The sequence below is a fragment of the Diplotaxodon limnothrissa genome, linkage group LG4 (assembly GCF_057381915.1).
Source record: "Diplotaxodon limnothrissa isolate DT_005_m linkage group LG4, D_limnothrissa_male_GT1.1, whole genome shotgun sequence".
In the NCBI taxonomy this organism is placed as follows: domain Eukaryota; kingdom Metazoa; phylum Chordata; class Actinopteri; order Cichliformes; family Cichlidae; genus Diplotaxodon; species Diplotaxodon limnothrissa.
The window spans coordinates 21,923,952-21,936,416 of NC_140599.1; the positions used below are offsets into that span (position 1 = coordinate 21,923,952).

Genomic DNA, 12,465 nt, shown 5'->3' on the forward strand with positions numbered 1-12,465 from the left:
CTCCAGTGGTCATAATAACAAACTACAACATTATATTAGGAAGCTAAATGAGTTGCAGGAAAAAATATACAGGCTTTTGAAATAAAGGCAAAACCAATGTATTGTAGTACTGTATTTCATGCATTTGAGAGTATATGTCATTGTTTCTTGTATAATTATTTTTGTACCATTGTTGGCAAATAGTTTGTGCTTTGTAATTTGTTTCAATGTGCGTGACCTTTTGGTTACCTATGAGTGGGTGAGTGAATAGTATTATGATTGGTTACTTCATGGTTAAATGGCTATTTCCAGCCCTGTGCTTGTTTTAGAAATGACCGTTCTCACTCTGGTGTAGTGAATTTGAGGGACTAGCACAAACCTTGCAAAAATAAGCTAATTATCGAAAGGAAGAGATCAGATGAGAACTGAATGCAGAAGGACAATAAACACACAGCACTGAGGTAATAATGTAATGCTGTACTAAATTCAGTAACCACTTTAAAGTGATGTCATTACTTCCGTTACAAAGGCGCAAAGGAATAAAACATAAAAATCAAACATGCCTTTTTCTCCTTGTGCGCTTGCACTACAGTCAACGGATGGCAAAGGGGAGGAGTGGAGATGTGAACAGTATCTTTATTTTTATTGCACAAAAGCGCAGGAGTATGCATTCGTTTTTGAGTTAAGACCCCAGCACTGTTCGTTGATGCCAAAGAAGAATATCCAGGCTGCTTGGAGCTGATAGGCAGATAGACTCCTGGTGGTGCTCAAATACTTGCCCTTTTGTTCTCTTAAGTTCAATTCAGTTTTATTTATATAGCACCAAATCATGACAATTGCCTTTATATTGTAAGGTAAAGACCTGCAATAATAGAGAGAACCCCAAAACAATCAGGTGTCTTCTGTCTATTATTATATAACAATCAAAATAGCTAATGATTAAATGCAAAGAGGTGCATGGGTGACTGAAAACGGAAAACTAATTGCATCGTAGAAAGCCCCCAGCACCCTAGCACTATTGCAGTAGAACTAAGGAAGGGTTCAGGGACACTTGATCCTGCCCTTTCTGCAAAACAGTTTCTTTTTTCATCTCAGTGTGAAGTGATAATTTAGTAGAAATCTGTTGATTATGAGTGTTTGTGTGAAATGAAAAAAAAAATCAGCATGTAACAGATATGCAGCTGTGTAAAAATTTATTAGATTTTTTTTTTGATGAGGGATTTTTTTTTGTGCTCATCTGTGGCAAACGTTATTCAAATAACCATTTGTTACAACTAAGGTATATAGAAGAGCACGCAACACTTTGAACCTTGGCATAGATGGGCTACAGTAGGAGAAGACCCCATGGGCATACTGCCAGCTCAGCTAAGAACGTGAGGATGAGGCTACAATTTACACAGGCTCAAGAAAACGAGACAGCTGTTACCTGGACTGATGATTCTTGATTTCTGAACATGAAAGCGTCTACCCAGACTGTCTTGTATCAGTGGTATAGGCTACTGCCGGTGGTGTAATGGTGTGGGGATATTATTATTTATTTTATTTTTTGTGCAGATTTAGGGCCCCTTAGCAGCAGCTGAGCATCATTTAAATGCCATAACCTTGCTGACCATGTCCATCCCTTTATGACTACCATCTTCTGACAGGTAAAGGTCAGAAACATCTTAAACTGCTTTCTTTACCTCACATTCAGTGCTCGACAGTCATTAGATCTTAGCTCAATGAGCACCTTTGGGATGTGTTCGAATCGTTCACATGATTGGTTAATCCGAATCATGGATGTGCAGCTTGCAAATCTGGAGCCACTGTGTGATGCTATCATGTCAATATGCACTAAAATCTTTTCAGCACCTTGTTGAATCTGCACCATGAAGAATTAAAGCAGTTCTGGGTGGGAAAAGGGGCCTTGAACACCAAACACGGTAAAAGCAAGGTTTACATAATAACACGGCCTCCGTAAGATCCACGGCGTTGAGGAATTAAACTTCCGGGAGTCCCGTGAACGCATCGCCGCAGGGGCGGCGTTAAAAAAGTTTTGAGGAAGTTTTTTTGACAAATCGAAACTGCCGCAGTCGTGACAGGAAGACTTGTCAGTTTGTCCTTAAACTGTCTGACTGTCGGGGTTTTCTTCACGGGGAAAATGCAGAACAGTGCTTACGGGGCCTCTTTGGCCGGTGGCGCCTTTGATTTAGCGAACTTTCTAAAACAGCCTCAAACTATTTTGCGCTTCCTGAGCTGGGTGAGTGACTTCACGGAAACGTTAGCATCACAGTTAGCCAGCTGTCACTGCACCTAGTTTAGCTTAACAGATGTGCGCTGCCAGCGCCCACCCAAATTAGTGAAAATTTTGTTTTTTTAGCTTTTTGTGCGGTCAACGCGGGACATTATCTGAGTGTCACGTTTAAACATTTTAATGAGCTTTCAGTAAAGTGTAAAAAATGGTGTTTCTGTGGCTCTGGTTGATGGTAGCTAATAATAACTAGCAACTGACCAGTGCTGTGTCACTACACTAACTGCCACATGATGATAAGCGATCTGCAGACTTTTAATTTAAAGTTTCTGTGTTCCCGTGGTTTAAAAACGAGACAGGTTAAAACAACAGGAGTTGTTTGCTTTTTTCTTGCAGTTTTATAGTTTAGATAATTGTCAGAAATTGAAGCTTCCGCCGTCATCTGTTGTCAAGTCAACTCCAGTTGTCAGGTGATTGGAAATGCTTAATGTGCAGGCACTGCAGTGGAAGCTTAAGTATGCAGTGTTACTAAAGCATACCTTCACAGTGCTTTGCAAGAAAAAAAAAGCAATACTAACAGAAAACAGACAAGTAAAAGTTATGCTACAGTATTTGCTTTCCGGTAAGTGCATTTAAGTTCAGTGGGCCTATTAGTGAAAACCTACATCTGTGAACAAGACGGGTAGAAAACAAGGATATTTTATTTAACTAAAACTATGAATCAACTGTTTTCAAAAGGTTCCTGCACTGATTTTCCTAAATCTCGCTTCTGACATACACCCTCCATACAATAATAATCAAAACAAAGGCTAAAACTAGCACTGAAATTTATAAATATTAAACTAAAACCTTTTCAAACAATATAAAGTAAACTGCAATAAGTCAATCCAGTCTGGAAACCGAAAGAAAAATGAAAAGTCACTATGTAATACAATTCAAAAGAATGCAAAACTATAATAACTAATGTAGGAAAGTTTAAGTGTTCAAATGTTATAAATAAAACCAACATGGTTTTGCAGGCAAATGGTTGTCCATAAGTTCATATTCTCTTCAGATGTCTTCATGTAGAGTATTTATAAGAATGCTTAAAACCTGTTCAAAATCATACAAAATGCATGAAGTCTTCATGAATTAAGAAGCTAGAACGTGAGTGAACAGTGACTCGGTGATTCGGTTGCCTTTTAAAAGTAGTATTTTCATTTTGTGTCACGTAATTGTGTAATGTTTTTCATGTTAGCTGTGTTATGAAAAAGGGGATGTGGGTCACGAATAGCTGAAAAGGTGGCGTTATACTTGTTTAGATTGGATTGACAGATATTATTTTTTTGATTAAAGAAGCTTTCTTGTAATGTGAGTCATGGTAATTTCGCAAACTCCATAGCTGCGTGGCTTAAACTTGGCCTTGACCTTTTTGTGTCCCGTCTTTGCAGATATTCTCTATCGTGGTTTTTGCAACCATCACAGCCGAAGGCTACACCAACACGAAGGAAAAAGCTGAAAACGAGTGCATGTTCCACAACTCTGACAGTGCTTGCAGTTACGGGGTGGGAGTCGGAGTCTTGGCCTTCTTGGCTTGTGTTTTGTTCCTCATGCTAGATGCCTACTTCCCGAACATCAGCAATGCCAAAGACCGAAAATACATTGTAATAAGTGATCTTGCTTTCTCTGGTAAGAGTTGGTTTTCATTTTTTCACCACATAGTTTAATGAAGGAACTGTGCCATAAATCAGGAAGTGAGACTTAAAGTTAACACATGAAACATGTTTCTCTCCTGTGAACACCTGACAGCGGTGTGGACGTTCCTGTGGTTCATCTGCTTCTGCGTCCTGACGAGCCTGTGGTCCAAGACGACAAACGAACAAGTCGTGGCCGACGCTGCCCGAGGTGTCATTGCCTTCTCCTTCTTCTCGATCATCACCTGGGTGAGGCTGAGGCAGAGTTCGCATTAGCTTTGAATTTGCTGTGATAAAAGATCCTAGCACTAATTCAAAGTTCTCTCTACAGAGCCTCTTGACCTACTTTGCACTTGCAAGGTATCGCCAAGGAGTGAATGAATTCGAGCAGGAATACAGAGACCCAGCCAATGACCACAATGCTCCTTACCAGAGCAGCCCCTACTCCAGCACCAGCGGGCCCTCTGGCTATCAGCAGTCACCTTTCTCCAACACCCAGGAGACTCCAGGAGCGTATCAGCCTCCATCTTATTGAAAGACTAAGATTCAAAGGCAGGAATCAAATGAGGAAGTTTTTCTTTTTAAATATGTGTGCCAGTTGTTTCTTTTACAGAGCCGGACCGTTCTGTGCACTCCCCCTTCTGTTCCTGCTGAACGCGTTTGGTTTTCTGGGTGCACTGATATCTTTTTAGTTTCCTGCAATGGTGGAAGTTTTGCTGTGTTGTTCACAGCGGGTAAAGTCTAAAGATGTTCTTTTATTTGCTAGCGGGTGATTGTCTTGGTTTAAAAAAAAAAAAAAAAAAAAAATGAGAGAGAGAGCATGGCCACGCCTGAGTTGCCTTTGTACCAAAACCGCTGCAGATTTTTCAGTGCCTCCTTTAGTTACTATTGCGAGTGCAGTTTGCTGCTGTTCCTATCAAAGCACTAATTATCAGAAAGGTTAGACTTAGTGTAGTTCATTAGGAAATCTGGTTTGCATTGAAAATTTTTACTGAATATGTAACTGTTCAGTGTTTACTTCAATAACTGCAATTCAAACATACAGCTGAGTATACTGCTCTTTCACCACATTGCAAACTCATATTATTCAATTAGTTGGTAGATCAGAAGTATCGGAAGTCTATAACTACTGTAATGCCACGTGTTTGTGTCTTTTTATTAAGTAATCAACCACTAAATAGGCTTTCATGCACTGAAAAACTCAGTTTGTTTCTGTTTGACATTTTAATTTGTCACATTCGTTTCTTTTTATAGTTTGGCTTTTACAGGTGTTTTGATTGATTTGTATTGGATTCTTCTGTTGAATTCTTTGCTTAGGATTTTTAAAGTAATCAATGCCATAAATGTCTCAGCCATAGGTTTAGCAATTCTTTGATGTTGTGGCAAATTTGGTATTTATTTTCTTTTTTAATACTGTTAAATTCAGGTACATGACAATCAAATTGAATCATTCTCCACATTCTTTTTCCCCCTTGCTTTTTCTTCTCCTCTGCACTTTTGCTTTGTCACCGCTTTGCAAATGTTCCTCATTAAAGTGCCTTGCACAGTGATCCTGTATCAGACGGAGTGTGCCAAATAAAAACAGGTTTTAAAACTCTGAGTCTGACTTCTTTAAAAGAAAAGGCAAGACTGTGTGTAGTTCCTGCCTCTGCCCCTTTGTCAAATATTTGAATAGTAAATGTGGAGGAACACTTGAGGTGTGGAGACAGCAGGATCCAGACAACAACTGAGGTACTAAGATTTGAGTAATGCATTATAGGTTAAAATAAAAGTAAGTAGAAGTGAAAGCTGCTCCCTTGTCTTAAGAGGAGACCACAACGGGAAGCTCCACGTTTGATTTGAGTTTTACAGCAGTAGTCCTTCCTGATGCAACCCTGAAGGGGATTTTTAAAAAGTAAGGCTTAAAACAGGATAAAATAAAAATATCAATTAAAAATGAACTGCAATAAAGCAAAGAAATATATTAAAAGTTAGGTTTTTGTCTTAATTACGGCAGAATTTTCATTGTAACAAACTTAAATAGACACCGGTTTATACTTTTATTTGAGAAATCTACACAAAATCTAGAGTGAATGCTCATATTCTAACACCTGTCTTCTCTATCCAATAATATGAATCATAATAAACATGGAATAGTAGCTTCTCTTACAGTACTGTAAGCCTTTATCATAAAGGCTTGCAGGCATAAAGGTATAAAGCCTTTATACCTTTGAGCAAAGTGTGTATGTGACACGTGTTCTGAACTTCTTAAATGTGATAAACACAACCTGTAAAAGAAACAAAGATAGATGTGATCTCGTGGCCAAGGTAGCAGCCACACAACCCATAACATAAAAAAAGATTCTAAAATGCATCGTAAAAAATAACATCCACAACACACAATATTTAAATAGATAAATGAAACATCTCAAAGTCTCTTTTGTATTCTTTATTCTGTTTTTTTTTTTCACCAATAGAGAGACATGTTTAAATTTTGGTCTTTCTTTGCATTATTTAATGTATGTAAAACTAAATTAAATTCTAAAGAAATCCATAAAACATTATAAAAGTATAATAATTCTCACAGGTAGGCTGAAACTTTAAGTTATCATATTTCCGACAGCCCCTGAAGGCAGCGTTCTCCCCCCTCCCTCTGCATCGACTACACGTAAGCACGACATGGTGCTGTCGTCATCAAACTGACATAGGAAGTAATGATCGGCTGTCCGGACAACGCAAAAAGAGGAAAAGGGGCCGAGGAAGGAAGCGACACAATAATGACATCCAAGCTCCGACCACCGGCGGACTGAGAGCTGAAGACCCCACATCTGCGGTGAGTAACGAAGCGGGAAGAGGGGTTTGATCGGAAACGTTTCAGGTGGCCGTTACTGACGGCATCTGCATTTTAACCTCTGCGCTCCTGGCAGGAGAGAGCCACAGCAGCTAAAAGCACGCTTGCAAATGAGATGATCGCGTGTGTCAGTCCAAAAGCTTCGCCTTCTTCACCGAGAAAATCAACTATGATGGTCCGGCAGACATTTAATTCCCTTACAGGTTTAGTGTCTCAGCGCTTAAAGGCCTGGAAATAAAAACTTGGGTATTGTCCTCGTTCACCCGCAGCTTGTTATCTTCTGGGAATCTGCAGACAGCGCAACCACGTAACATCAGGTCCATAGTGTGTGATGCACATTTGTTTGTGGCTCCTTGACACGCAGGGCATTTAAAACCCGAGTTAAAGTACTCAGTAAAAGTGTTTATTGGCCTCACACACACTTTGAAGGTCAGCCTTACCAGATGTCATCGATTATGGGAGCACAGAGGCAAGTTTATGGTCAGAGAGGCGCTTGAAAGGACACTCACTCAACATTATGCACAGTTGCTACCAGGCAGGGGTGGGTTTAGAGAACTTTAAATTATTCAAGTAACTTAGAGACCTGCAAACACAGATTAAAATGCTTGACTATAATGTGTCTGATTGTAATTCTTCTGATCTATTATCCAGTTTTAGTGAGCCTGTGTAAACCGTAGCTTCAGTTTCCTGTTCTTGGCTGACAGGAGAGACATCTGGTGTGGTCTTCTGCTGCTGTAGAGATCCAAACGTTTCTGGCACAACTTCACCTACTTCCAAGGTGCGTGAAGAGGTCCATGGCACACTATGGACCTGGTGAGGTGAAGACTCCAGCAACACATGAAACACTAGGGAACAACTTTATTAGCAGGCCAACACATTTCGGCTTGTGGCCTGAATGACCCCGATGAAGGCCACAAGTGTTCCTGGAGTCTTTATCTCACTTGTTGTGCTGCTGTAGCCCGTCTGCTTCAAGGGGCAATGTGTTGTGCATTCAGACATGCATACCTTGCTTCTAATAAGTGCTCATTTAACGACTTGAAGCAGCCCAGACTAATCTCCTCTGAGAGGCATTTCCACCCACTGCCACTCACTGGTATTTTTCTCCCTTGTGGACCATCCTCTAGGGATCACAACCCTAGAGATGGTTGTGTGGAAAAATCATCAGTTTGGCACCAGCAACCATGCCAAGTTGAAAGGCACTTCAGTGACCTTTCTTCCCCATTCTGATACTCAGGTTGAACTCTTACGTTTTTAATTTTACTTGTTTAATGTTGTCAAACGGTTGTTTTGAGGTGCGGTGCAGCTGCAGAGACACAAATCTATTGGTTCATTTTAGGAGAAATGCCGTCAGCTTTTTAACTAAGTGGAACGTGATCATTCCAATGAGCAGCCTTTCACCATCATCACCATCAGCTAGGATGCCAATTCTAAGCAGTTCAGTGTTATATTAGAGGGAAACATCTGTGCTTTTCTTTAAAAACAAAGGCTATTTCAAATTCATCCCAAACTTTTAAGAGTCTTCTTATCACCCAGCGCTGCAGTCTTGTCTATTAGGTCATCTTCACTGCGTGGGGAATCTGAAACATGAAAGTATCGGGCTGAGAAGCTGAAAGGTTGCTTTTTAAGAAGCTGTCTGTGCTCTTAATATGTTTCCAACTAAAGTCCAGAAGGTGTTAATCACTTATTAACAGACATTACTGCGTCTCAGAGTCAGTGAGGTTTCCTGTGCGACTATGCTGCTCGCAGTCCTCAGTGTAATGATTACATCACAGGAACGCCTCTGATTGTAGGTTTGCAGCTAACTTCTATTCATATGTCCAGGGCTGTGGCTTTTCACCTTTATGCCGATAGTCGCTGAGCACTTAATAAAGGTTTTCGTAACCCTCGGTAGCTGTTCATTCATAGGCGGTGATTAATAACAAACTGAATGAACTGCGTTGTCTCTCAAAAGGCTTTGCCCCTTTGGACTTGGTGATAATCCTCCAAGTGTAGGTAAAGTTCACAAGCTTTGTAACAACATAGTCATGGTTGCAGTGCAAATGATCAGTGGGGAGAAAGACAGCTTTCGAGCTCAGGACTACTTGTGGAAGGACTCGTGGAGTAAACTTAATGACACAGGATCAGCGTGCGGGCAGGAGGAGACGAAGGGGTAAGCCGCGTCATCTGATTGTGTTGTGGGGCACAAGCAATTTTTACACCAACAGTCAATCAGCAACACTGTTTCTATTCTCAGCTACTCACTGAGTTTAGGTACAGTGGCGGGCCTCAGAGAGGGAGACCCGATGCTGCTGCCACAACGGACGGCTGTTTGGCTCAGGGCCCTCGTATGAAAGAGCCTTTCAGCTCCTGCTCCCCTTTAAGAAACGCGTTCAGGTTTCGGGGTATGATCCTGCGGCAGCTGGGCCCAGAGGAGCTTTAGGGTTGCAGAGCTTTTCAGGAGACCCTCTAACAGCGGACAGTTCCACTGCTGTGTTTGGGTTGTGTTGATTCAGCTGAAAGGTCACACGCACTAGTTTATTGGGTGTGTAAGCAAATAACAGGAATGTAGTTTTCCCAAGTTACAGGCCTTTCAGCTCTACGTGAGCTTGTAAAGTAAAATAAAAATGCGTTGTTTAAATTATTCCCAATTAATCCCGCTGTTTATCTGTTATCTCACTATCACGTGTTTTAGCCGAAAACAAAATATTTAGGACGCTGCAATTCAAAAAGGGGTGAAAACTTCACAAGTTTGGATGATTTACCTGAAATAAAAACAGGGAAGAAGGGACAGAAGGTCCTGACAGATTAATCCAATTGTAACAATCTTTATTTTATATATTTTTAATGAATACAATGGGCTTTTGGACAGCTGGTAGGGCAGGATTTTTCAGTTTTCTGACAGCTTATTGAATGACTAATTTGTACTCTCTGTCCTTCTTCAGCCATCTTTATATATTTGAACAACGGCTCATGGACACAAAAAATCAGATATATTCAGATATGACAGAAGATGTCTGAATATATCTTTAAAGCGGCTGGACTTTCTGCAGTAAATCAATAGATAGTTTGAATTATTGGCCACTGTACATTTCAACACTCATGTTTACCATATCATTACACTACATGTGACGGCTCATCAGTGTGACAGTTGCTCAGTGATTGTGTACTTCCTGAATAACTTGTTCAGCCGCCCTCTTATTACCTCAGAGCAAGCTCCTCCCATCACCACGTCGACAAGACTCATTGTCGGGCGCTTGATGGCCTGTATTTGTATTTGATATTCACCTAGAGCGGTTTCTTCCTCCTTCTAAGCAATCAATGTTCAACCAGTGGACTCGCTTTTGTCCGCTCTGACTCTAACACTTAGTAGGATAATTAAACCAAAAAAAAAGAATGAAGCTATAACCTGAAATGAGTCATCTGCCTGCCATCGCTTATGGAAGTGTGTAAGTTGAAGTTAATTATTTTAATTGCGTTCATTCTCTCATTTGTGGATTAAGAGAAATGACGAAAATGAGCCTTTTGGTTAAAAAACTAATTGTCGTTTTTCGATTTTTTTTGTTAATACTTTTGCGGCCCTCGAGGCCTGGAGTTCGACACACCTGGGCTAGAGCAACTTTATGTGAATAGATGACCTCACTGTGGCTTGGTGCTGAAAAAAGGATCTCCTATAACCTCCATGTTGACACCAGAGAACCAGACTGAAGTATTTTCCAGTGGCCTCTCTGACAGTGAACTCACATTCTCTCTATTTTTCTGTAGGTCACTCCAAGCCTGGTTCCCCCATGCCTGCTTCTCCAGGCTATACTCGACTTGAGCATAATGAGCCTATGAACCCGCTGCGTATCTCCGTAGGAGGCCTCCCCATGTTGGCTTCCATGGCCAATGCCACCGACCCCCGGTTCCGCCTTAAGTGGAGGCCCATCGTGGCAGTAGCTGGCTCTGTGGCCTTAATCCTGCTGCTTTTCATGCACTTCAGCTCGGGTTTACGGTACCGCTCCTACGGCTCACGCAGCTGGAGAGTCAACCCGAGCGACGGCCACCAGTCGGATTTGCAGTACAACGACACCTACCCCCTCAGTCCACCCGAGCGCACGTCGCAGGGCACCCGCTATCGCATCGGCGTCATCGCTGACCTGGACACCAGCTCTCTCAGCGACAAGAAGATGACGTGGATCAGCTACATGCGGCGGGGGTACCTGCTGGTGTCAGAGAGCGGTGACAAGGTGGCCGTTGAATGGGATGTTGACAGGGTGGTGCTGGAAAGCCACCTGTCGGAGAAAGGCAGGGGCATGGAGCTGTCTGAGCTGGTGGTGTTCAATGGGAAGCTTTACAGTGTCGATGACAGAACGGGTGTAGTCTACCATATAGATGGAGAAAAGGCTGTACCCTGGGTCATCTTACCCGATGGCGATGGCAGCGTTGCAAAAGGTTGGTGTTGCACTTTTAGATGATTTGTTTCCACTTTTCATTTGCTTTGCATTTTCATGGTGCCTTCGTCTGATAGGATTCAAAGCCGAATGGCTGGCAGTGAAGGACGAGCACCTGTATGTTGGCGGTCTCGGGAAAGAGTGGACCACCACTGAAGGCGAATTTGTCAACAACAATCCAGAATGGGTGAAAGTTGTGGGCTTCAGAGGCGACGTACAGCACAAGAACTGGGTTCCCAAGTACAAATCCCTGAAATCCGCCGCAGGGATAGAGCAACCAGGTAAAGACGCAGATCTGATCTTGCTAACAGCCGCCTCCGTTTCCATCTCCGTGCTTTACTCATTACCGTATTTCCCCGAATCTCCTCAGGCTATTTAATTCACGAGTCTGCAGCATGGAGCGACACCCTACAGCGCTGGTTTTTCCTTCCTCGCCGCGCGAGCAGCGAGCGCTACGAAGAGACGGCGGACGAGAGACGCGGCACGAACCTCGTCCTTAGCTGCTCGCCAGATTTCAACGACATCAAAGTCAGCCGAGTGGGTGTACTTAATCCTACCCACGGTTTCTCCTCCTTCAAGTTTGTCCCCAACACTGATGACCAGATCATCCTGGCGCTCAAGTCTGAAGAGGACGCTGGGAAGATTGCCACGTACATTATGGCCTTCACACTTGATGGGCGCATCCTTTTGCCTGAAACTAAGATCGGGGATGTAAAATATGAGGGCTTGGAGTTTATATAGAGGGCTCACACACAGAGACACTCACACTTGAGGCCACTTCACTGTGGTTCTAGTTTGTTTACAGTCACTGTTGAACTTTTTGCACTCGCTGCTTCCTCATTGAGTCTAAAACACATAACTCCAACCGTTGAAGTGACATCGTCAATACAAATAAAAGAACTAATGGCTGAAAGAGTAAAGTTTCAAGAATGTGCGGATCGGGTTGTGGTGGACTGCGTTCTTCCTAGGCCAAATGTGGGCTTAAAAAGTACTGTAGCCTTTCTTATAATGAATGTACAAAAGCTAATTTATCAGACTGTGATTTGCTTTGGTTTTTTTCCCCTGAAAAATTCATCTTTATGCACACACTATACACACTCAGAAAGTCTAAGGTTTTTTCCCCTTTGCTCCATTTTCCACAGTATCACTCTGTCCACACGAGTATTGTCAGTGGGATAGCAAAAGCCTTGTTTTTAATCCTGTATATTGTTTGAAGACTGTTTTGGTGATTTTATCCTATGTAGTTTTGTTTGGTTTTTTGTGCGTGTGTGTGTGTGTGTGTGTGTGTGTGTGTGTGTGTGTGTGTGTGTGTGTGGAGGGAGGTGACTGAGTAAAATCTTAATT

The 12,465-nt window shown here is 42.0% G+C and overlaps 2 protein-coding genes across 4 annotated transcripts; both read left to right on the forward strand.

The window, feature by feature from the left end:
- Window positions 1-2,049: 2,049 nt before the first annotated feature.
- On the forward strand, window positions 2,050-5,459 carry syngr2a (synaptogyrin 2a). Its single transcript, XM_085352476.1, has 4 exons — window positions 2,050-2,218; window positions 3,640-3,877; window positions 3,998-4,131; window positions 4,214-5,459. The coding sequence occupies exons 1-4, from the start codon at window positions 2,120-2,122 to the stop codon at window positions 4,415-4,417; spliced, it is 675 nt and encodes a 224-aa protein (XP_085208602.1). The 5' UTR covers window positions 2,050-2,119; the 3' UTR covers window positions 4,418-5,459.
- Window positions 5,460-6,573: 1,114 nt separating this feature from the next.
- On the forward strand, window positions 6,574-12,420 carry cant1a (calcium activated nucleotidase 1a). 3 transcript variants are annotated; one of them, XM_085352478.1, is made up of 4 exons: window positions 6,574-6,694; window positions 10,454-11,122; window positions 11,199-11,402; window positions 11,492-12,420. In XM_085352478.1, exons 2-4 carry the CDS (start codon window positions 10,477-10,479, stop codon window positions 11,860-11,862), a joined length of 1,221 nt encoding a protein of 406 aa, XP_085208604.1. In that variant the 5' UTR covers window positions 6,574-6,694; window positions 10,454-10,476; the 3' UTR covers window positions 11,863-12,420. The 3 variants fall into 3 exon arrangements, with proteins under 3 accessions (XP_085208604.1, XP_085208605.1, XP_085208603.1); XM_085352479.1 differs by lacking the exon at window positions 6,574-6,694 and adding an exon at window positions 7,434-7,490; XM_085352477.1 differs by lacking the exon at window positions 6,574-6,694 and adding an exon at window positions 8,745-8,861.
- Window positions 12,421-12,465: the final 45 nt, after the last annotated feature.

Coding starts and splice junctions, on each gene's coding strand:
- syngr2a (XM_085352476.1), top strand. CDS start 2,120: ATGCAGAACAGTGCTTACGGGGCCTCTTTGGCCGGTGGCGCCTTTGAT. Junction 2,219..3,639: donor TTTTGCGCTTCCTGAGCTGG/GTGAGTGACTTC, acceptor CCGTCTTTGCAG/ATATTCTCTATCGTGGTTTT. Junction 4,132..4,213: donor TCTTCTCGATCATCACCTGG/GTGAGGCTGAGG, acceptor TTCTCTCTACAG/AGCCTCTTGACCTACTTTGC.
- cant1a (XM_085352477.1), top strand. CDS start 8,822: ATGACACAGGATCAGCGTGCGGGCAGGAGGAGACGAAGGG. Junction 8,862..10,453: donor GGGCAGGAGGAGACGAAGGG/GTAAGCCGCGTC, acceptor ATTTTTCTGTAG/GTCACTCCAAGCCTGGTTCC. Junction 11,123..11,198: donor CGATGGCAGCGTTGCAAAAG/GTTGGTGTTGCA, acceptor TTCGTCTGATAG/GATTCAAAGCCGAATGGCTG.